The sequence below is a fragment of the Silurus aristotelis genome, assembly GCF_946808225.1.
Source record: "Silurus aristotelis genome assembly, chromosome: 24".
Taxonomy (NCBI): domain Eukaryota; kingdom Metazoa; phylum Chordata; class Actinopteri; order Siluriformes; family Siluridae; genus Silurus; species Silurus aristotelis.
The window spans coordinates 14,432,377-14,447,583 of NC_139597.1; the positions used below are offsets into that span (position 1 = coordinate 14,432,377).

At 38.2% G+C, this 15,207-nt stretch overlaps 1 protein-coding gene across 4 annotated transcripts in view; it reads left to right on the forward strand.

Annotated features, from left to right (window-relative positions):
* Positions 1-13,230: 13,230 nt before the first annotated feature.
* The window catches only part of sfmbt2 (Scm like with four mbt domains 2), a 75,117-nt gene continuing 73,140 nt past the window's right edge, over positions 13,231-15,207 (forward strand). For 2 of the 4 annotated variants that reach the window (XM_083528353.1, XM_083528351.1), the window contains exon 1: positions 13,284-13,480. In XM_083528353.1, the coding sequence (XP_083384479.1) occupies positions 13,342-13,480 (139 nt within the window). In that variant the 5' untranslated portion in view covers positions 13,284-13,341. Of the gene's footprint in view, positions 13,481-15,207 lie in introns of all 4 variants that reach the window. The other 2 variants (XM_083528352.1, XM_083528350.1) reach the window with 2 other exon arrangements.

Below are 15,207 nucleotides of genomic sequence, written 5' to 3' on the forward strand. Positions count from 1 at the left end.
ACACATTTACAGAGTCAAGAGACTTGTGGTAAAACATGCATTTGATGCCCACAGTCTGAGCTGCTATCTCTGAAAGTAATTTATTTTATTTATTTGCTTTTATAAAACCTGTAAGTTAGGATTTTTGGAAGACAAATTTCTGCCACTAATCAGGTTTTATGCCTGGAAGTGTTGGAAAAAACTCATAACAAAGTTGGTTTCATATTAGATGTTTACTGTCTGTTCACACCTCCGAAGCCATCTGCTTCAAAAACAAGGAAGTGAAAACATTTTTTATTTGCACATATTGTATAAGCATAACAAAATCCTTTTGGTTTGGTCTATGTAATGTATTTTGCAATGCATCTCACAGCCTCATACATCAGGATTTAAAAACTAAGCTCTCAAGTGCCCAAGCATCATATTTATATATACTATTCAATTCAAGTACATTTTATTTGTATAACAACAAGCATTGTCACAAAGCCGCTTTACAGGAATACATACTGTAGATATGTATGTAGGGATGGACAGTATTTATGATACATACATACGTATTTAAATTATAAAATTGGATTTTGTCATTTGTATTTGATGGTGTTGATGAAAATGCCTTTATATTTTCTATCAAAACTTGTTTTGTATTTTTGTACTTTTAAAATATGTAAACTACTTTGTAAGAAGTCTACATGATGACATCATAAAAATGCAGCCTCCAAATAATGCCTAATCAGCAGTTTGCCCAGACTTGAGATCAGAACAAAAATGTATCCATATGGAAGAAGGTGGTTAAGGTAAGAAACATGCAGCCTGCCAGCTTTCAAATAGGTGTCCAGTGACTAATAAATAAATATTTAATTGAGGAATATTGTACCCTAATTGAAGTAGCTATTTGGTAGGGTCATGATTTTGCATACGACTGCCTGACACATAATATGTTATTATATTTATGATTAACAATCAAATGGCAAAATAGTTAGAAACTAGTTGCTATAATTACAGGTGCTATCAGTTGTTTTCTCATGAATGACTTGTTTGTCATTGAGTCAGCGTTGCTGATGTAAAAAAGCCCTTCTTTACTGAACACCTAGTAACTAAATTACAATTATGAGAAATCACAGGGTTTATGTATGTACATTTTTACATATGTCATCTGGTTGCATATGTCAGATTTATTGCATGCTCTCAAAAATTGTTTACTTAATTAACTGGGTCAGTGTAATAGTGAAGAAACATATCAAATAGGCCAATTGATGAAAGGTTTGCAAAGAGATTTCTTAAAATAAAATTAAAATACAAACAAATAAAGTAGTTTATTTTGATTCATGGTGTGGATGCTGTATTTTGTAGTTTATTGTAATAAACCTAAAGTGAAGTTATTTGATATTGAATTTTTAAATACATTTTGTTTTATCTTTACCCAACCCTGTATGCATGCATGGATAGATTTTTTTTTACATAAATTTTACATTTATAATTTTTTCTCTAATGAGCAATCCAGAGGAGATGGTGACAAGGAAAAACTCCCTGAGACAACATGAAGAAACCTTGAGCGAAACCATCATTACTTCAGAGACACTGGATAGTCTGATTACACATAATTCAATATTTTTTTTATTTCTATAGCACTTTTAACAATGGACATTGTTTTAAAACAGGTTTATACAGAATCGTTTAAAAACAATTATACTTTGCTCTGTATGATTGTAAGTTTTTCCCTAATGAGCAAGCAAGTGGCGACTGTGGCAAAGAGAAAACTCCCTGAGATGGCATGAGGAAGATACCTCGAAAAGAACCAGACTCAAAAGGAAACCCATCCTCATCTGGGTGGCACCGAATGTGCATTCATTATAGTTCCATCATTGTTGAGGTTTGCGGTTTAGTGATGGCCACTTAAATGCAGAACTGTTCAGGCAAGCTGCGGTCCTAAGTCCAAGCTGCTCAGTAATTTTATTAGGTTTTTAAATTAATCTCGCAGCAATAGTGTTGCACAGAAATGCAGTGGATTTGATCTACTTAATTATAGCTTTACATATCCACCACTTAGAGTATACAAAGAATTGGAATAAATTGAGTCTTTTGCCTGTATTTTCACAGTGCTAAAAGTCTTCTTTCTTGGAGAACTATTTTCCTTCCATCTCAACATGTCGAGAAAACTTACAGAAAAGAACTAAGTAACAGACCAATCAGTTTCCCAGTGCTGTCATATATGGGTTTATACCAAGAGCTGACCAGAAAAGTTTTGTCTCAGTGGTGTAAGGAAAAGTCATGTGAGCTTTAACTATTGCAAAATGTGTGCCAGGCTGCAACCACTTTGTCTATCATGAAGATTATTTCTTAGTAAAAAAATATGGATTATTTTATTTGTTATTGTAACACCACTAGTGTGCCAGATATTTGTGTTTATCTTACAGGTGAAAAGGAGTGGCACATCAACCCATTTCCCTTCACATTTACATTTGTTTTTTCATTTCGCAGCTACTTTGGATATAAGTGCAAAGAGGTTGTGTACAAACCAAGCATCTCACTAAGTATCTACTATCTAGACAGAAGTTTTAGACAATTGTAAAAAGAGCAAAGGGACTTAAAGTCGGATTTTCCAGTTTTAGTTTTTTCAACCTCATCTGTGGGGTATTTGTGATTAACCACGGACAAGAATTTTCCACAGGATTGAGTCATTTTCCACAGGATTGAGAAAAGAACAGAAAACCTGTTTACTTGATACAGATTCATAATTGAGACAGCTGTTGAAGAACGCAGATGAATCCTTCAGGCGAAGGTATATTTCAATATTTGAGATTTGAAAGAGCTTTTTTTTTGTACAAAAATTAATTATATATATAGTAATATAATCTCACCATGTGCTGATGTGATGCCTTAGAAACCATCAGATAGTTTAGAAATGACTTTTTGTTCTTTTTTTCTTTTTTTTTGCAGTGTTCCAGAGTTGGCTGAAATTACACGCAGTAAGATCAACAATGGTAAGATGTTCTTTCGTGTTTTCCTCATCTCAAGCCCATTACTGCATGTTTGAATTTGCATTATACAGTATAGATCCATATATCAGCTTACAACCTACAACATTTAACACCTGACTTCCATTTTTAATTCATTGAATACATGGCAATAATATTGTTTCTGGTCATTAAAAATACGCTACAGATGGATACATGTTACTTTGTTACTTAATGAAAGATACTCAGCTACTTAGTGGAAACAAATTCTGTTGACTTGAAAAGATGTTCAACTTGATAGCATATGTTAAAATGTAATGTGTGCATGACCTGTGCGTATATATTCATAGAGTATCTCACAAAAGTGAGTACACCCTTCACATTTCAGTTTTTAGTATATCTGTTGAAGGGTCAATACTATAGAAACAAAGCTTGGAGATATTTTAGAGTAGTCAATGTGCAGCTTAACCCAGCCATTAGGGGGGCACAAGCCAGTGCACTCTTAGTGCCGGTCCCAAGCCCGGGTAAATGGGGAGGGTTGCGTTAGGAAGGGCATCCAGCGTAAAACGTGCCAAATCAAATATGCGGATCACAAATGAGAATTTCATACCGGATCGGTCGAGGCCCGGGTTAACAACGACCGCCACAGGTATCGTTAGCCGACAGGGTACCGGTGGAAATTGGGCTACTGTTGGCTGAAGGAGGAGAAGGAGAGGAGGAAGACGTCTACAGAGACGACAGGAAAGGGAGCAGTGTAGGAGAGTAGAGGTTCGGGTTGGTACTTTAAATGTTGGTACTATGACTGGTAAAGGGAGAGAGGTAGCTGATATGATGGAGAGGAGAAAGGTAGATATGCTGTGTGTTCAGGAGACCAAGTGGAAAGGGAGTAAGGCCAGGAACATTGAAGGTGGGTTTAAACTGTTTTATCATGGTGTGGATGTCAAGAGAAATTGTGTAGGGGTGATTCTGAAGGAAGAGTACAGTAAGAGTGTAGTGGAGATGAAGAGAGTTTCTGATAGGGTGATGATCGTGAAGGTGAAGGTTGAAGGGATGATGATAAATGTCATCAGTGCCTATGCTCCACAAGTTGGCTGTGAGATGGAGGAGAAGGAAAGATTCTGGAGTGAATTAGTTGAAGTGGTAGATGGCGTACCTAGGAAAGAACGATTGGTGATTGGGGCAGACTTTAATGGGCATGTAGGTGAAGGGAACAGAGGTGATGAGGAGGTGATGGGTAGGTATGGTTTTAAGGAGAGGAATGTGAAAGGGCAGATGGTGGTAGATTTAGCTAAAAGGATGGAAATGGCAGTAGTGAACACGTATTTTAAGAAGAAGGAGGATCATAGGGTGACGTATAAGAGTGGAGGAAGGTGCACACAGGTGGATTATGTTCTGTGTAGGAGATGCAACCTGAAGGAGATTGGAGACTGTAAGGTGTTGGCGGGGGACAGTGTAGCTAGACAGCATCGGATGGTGGTCTGTAGGATGGTTTTTCGAGGCGAAGAAGAAGAGGAGGAAAGTAAGGATTGAAAGAAGAATAAGATGGTGGAAACTGAAGGAGGAAGAGTGTAGTGTGAGGTTCAGGGAAGAGGTCAGACAGGTGCTTGGTGGTGGTGAAGAGGTGAAGGATGATTGGGCAACTACTGCAGGAGTGATGAGGGAGGCAGCTAGAAAAGTACTTGGTGTGACATCTGGAAATAGAAAGCAAGACAAGGAGACGTGGTGGTGGAATGAGGAAGTGCAGGAGAGCATTAGGGGAAAAAGGTTGGCAAAACAGAAGTGGGATCGACAGAGGGATGAGAAAAGTAGGCAGGAGTACAAGGAGATGCGGCAGCAGGTTAAAAGGGGTGTGGCGAAAGCCAAGGAAAAGGCATATGAGGAGCTGTATAAGAGGTTGGACACTAAGGAAGGAGAAAAGGATTTATACCGATTGGCCAGGCAGAGGGACCGAGCTGGGAAGGATGTACTGCAAGTTAGAGCAATAAAGGATGGAGAGGGAAATGTGTTGACTAATGAGGAGAGTGTGTTGAGAAGATGGAGGGAGTATTTTGAGCAGCTGATGAATGAGGAAAATTAGAGAGAGAGAAGGTTGGAGGATGTGGAGTTGGTGAAGCAGGATGTAGATAGGATTAGTAAGGAGGAAGTGAGAGCAGCGATTAAGAGGATGAAGAATGGAAAGTCGGTTGGACCAGATGACATACCGGTAGAAGCGTGGAGATGTTTAGGAGAGATGGCAGTGGAGTTTTTAACCAGATTGTTTAACAGGATTCTGGAAGGGAAGAGGATGCCTGAGGAATGGAGAAGGAGTGTGCTGGTACCGATCTTTAAGGGAGATGTGCAGACCTGCAGTAACTACAGGGGAATTAAGTTGATCAGTCACACCATGAAGTTATGGGAAAGAGTAGTGGAAGCCAGGCTGAGAGAAGAGGTGACCATCTGTGAGCAACAGTATGGTTTCATGCCGAGGAAGAGCACCACAGATGCCTTATTTGCTTTGAGGATGTTGATGGAGAAGTATAGAGAAGGACAGAAGGAGCTGCATTGTGTATTTGTGGATTTAGAGAAAGCGTACGACAGGGTGCCGAGAGAGGAGCTGTGGTATTGTATGAGGAAGTCTGGTGTGTCAGAGAAGTATGTGAGGGTGGTGCAGGACATGTATGAGGACAGTGTGACGGCAGTGAAGTGTGCAGTAGGTACGACAGACTGGTTCAGGGTGAAGGTTGGACTGCATCAAGGATCGGCCCTGAGCCCTTTCCTGTTTGCAGTGGTGATGGACAGGTTGAGATTGAGATGGTTTTGGACATGTGCAGAGAAGGGACATGAATTATATTGGTAGAAAAATGCTGAAGATGGAGCCACCAGGTAGGAGGAAAAGAGGAAGGCCAAGGAGGAGGTTCATGGATGTGGTGAGGGAAGACATGCAGGTAGTTGGTGTGAAAGAGGCAGATGTAGAGGACAGGGTGGTATGGAGACGGATGATCCGCCGTGGCGACCCCTAATGGGAGCAGCCGAAAGAAGAAGAAGAAGAAGAAGAATGTGCAGCTTCTATAGCAGTATAGATTTACTGTCCTCTGAAATAACACATGTCAAAATAACTGGCAACAGAAGTGAGTACACCCCTCACAGTTTAACAGGCTCTGTATTATATCTTCTCAAGGAACACAGGTTGTTGCTGGAATCCTCTTCCACACCTACATAATGACATCATGGAGATGCTAGATGTTAGACACATGGCGCTTCTTCACCTTTCGCTTGAGGATGCCCCACAGGTGCTGAATAGGGTTTAGGTCTGGAGACATACTTGGTCACGCCATCACCTTCAGCTTCAGCTTCCTCAGCAAGGCAGTTGTGTTTGAGGTAATTTTAATGTTGAAAACTGCTGTTTGGCACATTTTCTGAAGGGAGGGCTTTCACAGTTCTGGTTGAAATCTATGTTTCCCTCAATAAACTGAAGCTCAGCCTGTATCAGCAGTACTCATAGACAGCTCATAGTACTCATAAAGCATGCTGCTGCCACCACCATGCTTGACTGTAGGCAAGACACAATTTTCTTGGTACTCCTCACCAGGATGTCACCACATATAATGGACACCATCTCAGCCAAACAAGTTTAGGACATGGTTTCAGTAATTCATTCTCTTGGACAGGTTGTCTTCAGCAAACTGTTTGTGGGCTTACTTGTGAGCCGGTTTCAGAAGAGGCTTAGTTCTGGGACAACAACCATGCAAACTGACTTGGTGCAGTGTGCGGCGTATGGTCTGAGCACTGTCAAGCGGACGTTCTGCTTCTACAACCTCTGAAGCAATGCTGGCAGCACTCATGCGTCAGATTTTTAATGCCAGCTTCTGCACCTGATGCACAGCACAAGGAATTAACATCTTTGATCAACCCTTGCAAGGCCTGTTCTGAGTGAAACCTGTCTTGGAAAACCTCTGTATGACCCTGGCCATTTACTGTAGTTCAGTTTCAGGGTGTTACTGATCTGGGTTCTTTGCCATGAGGTACCATGTTGAACATCCAGTGGTCAGTATGAGAGAATTGAACTCAAAGCACCAAATTTTAATTGTTCTAATACAAGATACTCAAATTTGTCTGTCAAGCAGACAAAAACATGAACATGATGAAAACGACAAGTGGCTTTGCATAGTTACATGATGTCATCACTTTTGTTGCCAACGATTTTGACAATAATGGCTGAATGTTGAGTTATTTTCAGATGACAATACATTTATACTGCTATACAAGCTGCACACTGACTACTCTAAAACATATCCAAGTGTCATGTCTATGGTATTGTCTTTTGAGAAGCTATACTAAAATGGTTGCTGAAATGGGAGGGGTGTACTCACTTTCGTAAGATACTGTGTATACATCAACCAGGCATAACATTATTACATTATGACCGGTGAAGTGAATAACACTGATTATCTCTTCATTATGGCACCTGTTAGTGGGTGGGATTTATTAGGCAGCAAGTAAACATTTTGTACTCAAAGTTGATGTTAGAAGCAGGAAAAATGCGTGAGAATAAGGATTTGAGCGAGTTTGACATAGGCCAAATTGTGATGTCTAGACGACTGGTTCAGAGCATCTTTAAGACTGTAGCTCTTGTGGAGTGTTCCTCATGTGGGTCAGTATCTATCAAAAGTGGACCAAAAAAGGAGCAAGATTGAACTGGCAAGAGGGTCATGGCTCCCTCCTTATTGCCCATTGAGCCTGTACAAGGCTCATTGATGCATGTGAGGAGTGAAGGCTGGCTCGTGTGGTCCCATCTACTGTAGCTCAAATTGCTGAAAAAGTTAATGATGTTAATGCTCCACAGATCAGAACTGTTTTGGCAGCAAAAACGAAACACAATATTAGGCAGGTGGTCATAATGTTATGCCAGGTCATAACATTGTGTTTATATATATATATATATATATATATATATATATATATATATATATATATATATATATATATATATATATATATATATATAGATATATATAGATATATAGATATATAGATATATATAGATATATATAGATATATATATAGATAGAGAGAGAGAGAGAGAGAGAGAGAGAGAGAGAGATAGAGAGAGAGAGAGAGATTATACACTATTATAACAATATAATAATGCTGGGTAGTGTTATCCTTTGCTCTCAGAATTTAATGGAACTTCATGGGATTCTGGTGGAGGTTTTTATGCTTGCTTAAATCAATTGCTATAGCTTTTTCAGGTACAATGTCATGCTGCCAATCTACTGTTCTACCACATCCCAAAGCTGTTCTATTGGATTTAGGTTCAGTAAATGAGAAGGCCACTGAAGAACATTGAGCTCATTGTCTCACAAAACTAATTTAAGACGACTTTTGTTTGTTTGTTTGACATGGTGCATTATCTTACTGGAAGAAGTCATTTGAAGATGGCTAAATTGTGTGCAATTGTACTTAAACAAAAACAAAAAAAAATACAAATATTCCTCACCACATTACACTATCTACCTGGACTGCTGACTGCGCTGAGATACTTATCTATTTACCACAATTGTACTGTGGTCATCTGTGTTACTGCAGCTTTTCTGTCAAATCAAACCACCCATTTTCTATTGACTTTTCTCATCAACAAGGCGTTTACAGCTGCAGAAGTGATGTCACATTTTTTTCCAGTCTGACAGATGATGTGGAGATAACCTGAAGCTTCTCTCTCTCTTTCTCTCTAACTCTCTCTCCCTCCTTATTCTCTTGCAACTTTAATTGTATACACATATTTATAAACTTAGATAGATAGATAGATAGATAGATAGATAGATAGATAGATAGATAGATAGATAGATAGATAGATAGATAGATAGATAGATAGATAGATAGATAGATAGATAGATAGATAGATAGATAGATATAGTGAGGAAAATAAGTATTTGAACACCCTGCTATTTTGCAAGTTCTCCCACTTAGAAATCATGGAGGGGTTTGAAATTGTCATCGTAGGTGCATGTCCACTGTGAGAGACATAATCTAAAAAAGAAAATCCAGAAATCACAATATATTATTTTAAAACTATTTATTTGTATGATACAGCTGCAAATAAGTATTTGAACACCTGTCTATCAGCTAGAATTCTGACTCTCAAAGACCTGTTAGTCTGCCTTTAAAATGTCCACCTCCACTACATTTATTATCCTAAATTAGATGCACCTGTTTGAGGTCGTTAGCTGCATAAAGACACCTGTCCACCCCATACAATCAGTAAGAATTCAACAACTAACATGGCCAAGACCAAAGAGCTAACCAAAGACACTAGAGACAAAATTGTACACCTCCACAAGGCTGGAAAGGGCTACAGGGAAATTGACAAGCAGCTTGGTGAAAAAAGGTCCACTGTTGGAGCAATCATTAGAAAATAGAAGAAGCTAAACATGACTGTCAATCTCCCTCGGACTGGGGCTCCATGCAAGATCTCACCTCGTGGGGTCTTAATGATCCTAAGGAAGGTGAGAAATCAGCCCAGAACTACACTGGAGGAGCTGGTCAATGACCTGAAAAGAGCTGGGACCACCGTTTCCAAGGTTACTGTTGGTAATACACTAAGACGTCATGGTTTGAAATCATGCATTGCACGGAAGGTTCCCCTGCTTAAACCAGCACATGTACAGGCATGTCTTAAGTTTGCCAATGACTATTTGGATGATCCAGAGGAGTCATGGGAGAAAGTCATGTGGTCAGATGAGACCAAAATAGAACTTTTGGGTCATAATTCCACTAAACGTGTTTGAAGGAAGAAGAATGATGAGTACCACACCAAGAACACCATCCCTACTGTGAAGCATGGGGGTGGTAGCATCATGCTTTGGGGGTGTTTTTCTGCACATGGGACAAGGGCGACTGCACTGTATTAAGGAGAGGATGACCGGGGCCATGTATTGCGAGATTTTGGGGAACAACCTCCTTCCCTCAGTTAGAGCATTGAAGATGGGTTGAGGCTGGGTCTTCCAACATGACAATGACCCGAAGCACACAGCCAGGATAACCAAGGAGTGGCTTTGTAAGAAGCATATCAAGGTTCTGGCGTGGCCTAGCCAGTCTCCAGACATAAACCCAATAGAGAATCTTTGGAGGGAGCTCAAACTCCGTGTTTCTCAGCGACAGGCCAGACACCTGACTGATCTAGAGAAGATCTGTGTGGAGGAGTGGGCCAAAATCCCTCCTGCAGTGTGTGCAAACCTGGTAAAAAACTGCAAAAAAACGTTTGACCTCTGTAATTGCAAACAAAGGTTACTGTACCAAATATTAACATTGACTTTCTCAGGTGTTTAAATACTTATTTGCAGCTGTATTATACAAATAAATAGTTAAAAAATCATACATTGTGATTTCTGGAATTTTTTTTTAGATTATGTCTCTCACAGTGGACATGCACCTACGATGACAATTTCAGATATATATATATATATATATATATATATATATATATATATATATATATATATATATATATATATATATATATATATAAAGTCATTACAGACAAATCAGCATTTAAATTTTTGTTGGCAAAACTAGGAACGTCATTTTAGATTTAACAGAACATGGAGAGTTCTGTGGTTCTGTAACTGAACAGTTCTGGACTGGATCAGTTTCCATCTGTTAAATTCATTTCTTGTTTCCTTGCTGAAGTCATCATGAAAGAAGCTCCAGTGTCATGACCTTGGAAGGTAGAACATGTAGTATATGCTTCAGCACTGCAACACTATTTCAACACTGCGGAAGTAATGCAACAACAGAGGGCAGTGTGTAATAATCACTGAAGGACAATTTACAACAAGCATTTCTGAGCTGAAAATCAATTTGGCAAAGAAAATAAAAAGTATAGATTTGTTGATATTTACTGTACATACTATTTGGTATTATCTGTTTTATTTGGACTTTGGCTTATTTAGGTTTTTTTCCTGCAACAGATGTGTTTGTTCATGAATGAGTGAACAACACTTTCTGTGATTAGCAGGACACAACTTACAGACATGGACTTTGACTCTATGGTTGTATGTATGTATATGTGTGTGTGTGTGTATACATGTGTGTTTTGTGGCAACCAGTTGTTTACAGTTCCTACCATTTCACATGTTGACACTCTGTGAGGCCTATTTACAAACTTGTGAAACATTTTTATAGCTGAATACAGACAGAGCGGCCAAAGTGAGCAACTTATGGAAAGTCAAGTTTTTAAGAAAATGTACAGGATTTTCAATCAGTTGCACAAAAGCATTTGGGGGTTAAAAAAAAAAAAAAAAAAAAAGATTGTAAAAATGAATTAAATTAATAACTTAAATTGGCTTAAAACTTGTGATATAAATGCAGTACATTCATTCTTACAAACTTGCAGCATTATCTCATACAGGCTTAGGACATACAGTAAACTGCCTGTTTAAATATTTAACAAACTCATTTAGTGGTGAAGCTGCAGTGTTGACACGAGTACTACAGCATTAAATCAACTCACACAGTAGAGAATTAATGACATATAAAAATGTATATGTAGACTAATAAATTACTTAGAACTGAATAACCGGCAGCTCGAGCAGCGTTGAATGAATGCCTTCACATCTAAATCTCTTGGATTTGTGTTTCATTTGTAAATAAACTTATAAGACATACCGAGGTTTATTTAATCTTTTACACTTCCAGAACCGGCGCTATATTTTATACATACTAAAACAAGAGACACAGCAAAAGTATTTCAGTTGAATGTTTGGAGAAACGAACTGTCCAGATGCCAAGAGTGTGTAAAGCTGTTATTCATGCTAAGGGAGAATTTTTCGATAAAAATAACATGGAACATCTGTTCATTCACATGTGTTTGGGAAAGTGAATTTGTATATTGATAAATTACATAGTTTGTTGTATAGAATTAAAAGGAGCATGTATGTGTCTCTCAAAAACCATAAAAGACTAGGTGTTTCTGAAGTTCTGACAGGATCTGTACACTGTCCATCCTTCCAAACAGCTATAAAAGAGCATCTGGCAATTATTATTTGTTTAAAATAAAAATTAAAAATGAGTATAATTGTTTACATTTACAACACCATCGACAAACACATGTGTTAAAACGTTACTGATGGTGAATCACCTTTTAGACTGCTGAAATAACAGGGTTCCTCTAAGGGGTTTCCTTTGCAGTGAAAGCCTTTTTAGTGTCATGATGATATAAAAACACCCTACTGTTATGTGGATAGATATAAGAAACATCTACAGGTCAAACAAAGAACTGTAAAGGGTTCTAGATTGGTTTCATAAGATTTTAGTTTAGTTTTGTTTGTTCAGGTCAGTAGTCTGGATGATAAATTCGATGATCTTTGAAGACTGAAGATTTTATTTATTTGAAGACTAGTGTATTTTTTTTTTTCCAGAGATTTTGTATTGCTGCAGTTATCAACCTTCAAAATGTTTTTGTGTTGGGTTTCATTTTAATATTCAGCACATCTTCAGGTTCTGAATAGATAGATAGATAGATAGATAGATAGATAGATAGATAGATAGATAGATAGATAGATAGATAGATAGATAGATAGATAGATAGATAGATAGATAGATAGATAGATAGATAGATTTACATTTATATTTATATTTATATTTACATTCAAGAGTTATATTTATTTATATTAAGTTTGTAATCTGCCGTACCAGATAGATAGATAGATAGATAGATAGATAGATAGATAGATAGATAGATAGATAGATAGATAGATAGATAGATAGATAGATAGATAGATAGATATATTTACATTTATATTTATATTTATATTTACATTCAAGAGTTATATTTATTTATATTAAGTTTGTAATCTGCCGTACCAGATAGATAGATAGATAGATAGATAGATAGATAGATAGATAGATAGATAGATAGATAGATAGATAGATAGATAGATGCTTTGACAAAAAGGGAATAAGAAGAATTATATTTCTTTATTTAAACTCACATTGTTACATTATATATACATACATATATAAGATGATGTAAATGTTTTCACACACCAGATGAAAAGAATGATATCAATCTTATATTTGTAGTTTTACATTTCACATTTTCTTATTTTTTTTTATTTCTATAATGAATTGTGACCCTTTCGAAAGAAAAGCAGGTGGAATGGAAAATGATGAGGAAGAAGAGAGGACGAGGAGATGAAGGAGGAAGAGGTCTATAGAACAGAGGAGAATGAGGATAAAGGAGAAGGAGTGAGAGGAGGTTGAACAAGAGGAAGAACAAGAGGAACAGGAGAAGGAGGAGAAAGAGGAGGAGGAGAAGGAGGGGTTGGGTATTTTGGCCGTTTCTATTTATAATAGTGAGCTATTTTTTTTTTCACGAGGTTGCGGGAGTTGTGGCTGAGAGAAAATAAATGTGAAGATTTTTGTGTAGGACATGCGCAGATGCGGGATGCCATATTGCAGAGAGAGAGAGAGAGAGAGAGAGAGAGTGAGAGGGAGAGAGAGCTTCAGCCGGAGGTGGAGAAAAAAGGGGGGATTCGCTGAATTTCAGTCTCCAGGAAACTTCATTGAAGGTAAATGAGAACGCGTTGAATCTATGGGGATATTTATATATTTTTTATGTTCACACAGCGGAGTGTTTTCTGCTGTTAAATGTCCGCTTGTCTCGCGCTTGATTTCCGCCTACGGACGGCTTTATTTTTTTTTTTCCTCCGCGATTCTTAACAACATTTTGTCCGCACCGGGAAGCTTTTCTGCGTCTCTTTTTCCGAATAAAAAAATAATTAAACAAACAAACAATTTAACCCCTGACACAGTTTGGACCATGTTCAAAAACCTCAGGGTCATTCCGGTTTTATTCACTTATTGCCGGGAGCACTTTCGGTTCGGTTCGGGTTTATTCGAGATTGAGTGTGTGAACAATTTCAGGGTGGAAATTCAATATAATTGGTGTTATTATTATTATATTATAATTTTTTTTAAATGGACATAATTCGGATAATGATAGCTAAATCCGGATTCACAGAACTGGTTTAATAGTCAAGCAGTTTTTGACCTCGTTTCGGTTTCGAAGGACGGAATGATGGTGTGAACGCGATAAAAGTTCCGGATTGAATACGAATTATATAATACAATTGTGTCGGGGCTGAAAACCTGCTGTGTGTGTGTGTGTGTGTGTGTGTGTGGAAAGAGAGAGACTCTTTAACAGCGCTAAAGCACCGGGTGAGGGTGAAGGGGGGCGGCGGCGGCGGTGTGTCCGCGGAAACATGGCGGCTTCAGGTGGGGTAAAGTGCAACGCCAAAAGGTTTGAAGAGGGAAAAAACTGAGTGGCGCAGATGAAGCGGTCACTTCCGGTCTCTTTAACTGCTCCTCAGTCACCTTTAATTAATAAAACGCGTAACGAATGCGGGGAGGCGTCGGGGGAGTTTTTTTCTGCTGCAATAGTTTGAAAGTGTGTGTGTGTGTGTGTGTGTGTGTGAGCGCGGGCGCGCGTGCGGTCGTACCTTACGGCGAGTGGAGCGAGAAGTGATCTCTCTCTCTCACACACACACACACACACACACACACACACACACACACACACACACACACACACACATTAATCATTGCCTTTATACACTTTATACAAGATTCCTCATCAAAATCACTATATTTACACACACACACACACATGCATATACAATGTATACACATTTATATAATCTGTGCATACAAAGTACACACACACAGACACTAATCGTTGTCTTTCTGCAAATCCTAGCTTTATTTTGGCAGAATTTTGGAAAAATAATAAATTATTATTAAAATCAATCCTCCAGGAATAGAGTGATTTTGATCGAGATTCTTTTTAACTGCTAATGTAAGTAGTTTATTGTACCTAGATGAAGGGAAGGTCGAGTTTTTGGAAAATACACAGCATTTTCCACCGTACGATTCAAAACCCATTTAGAAATAAATAACGTATTAAAGACTTTAGTGTCATTTCGTCTTTCTCATTCTCTGTTGAATTCCTCCAGTAGTAGAAATCGTAAATGTCCATTCCTGTTTTTACACATGCAGTCGGGTGCTGCGTTAAATGTTTAATTAAGTCTTTCATTGTTACAGCCGCAGTTTGTTGACTTCCGCTCTGCAGGACATCAGTGCAAATATTCATTTAGAATTTGATTAAGATCTGACTTAATCATTGAAGGTGTTGCTGTGGAAATTCTCCAGTCAGATGATCAGATGTGACTCACTGGTAACTGACAAGGTGGTTTAGGAACAAGTAGATAGAGAATTTGCTGCAAGGTGGTGTAACACC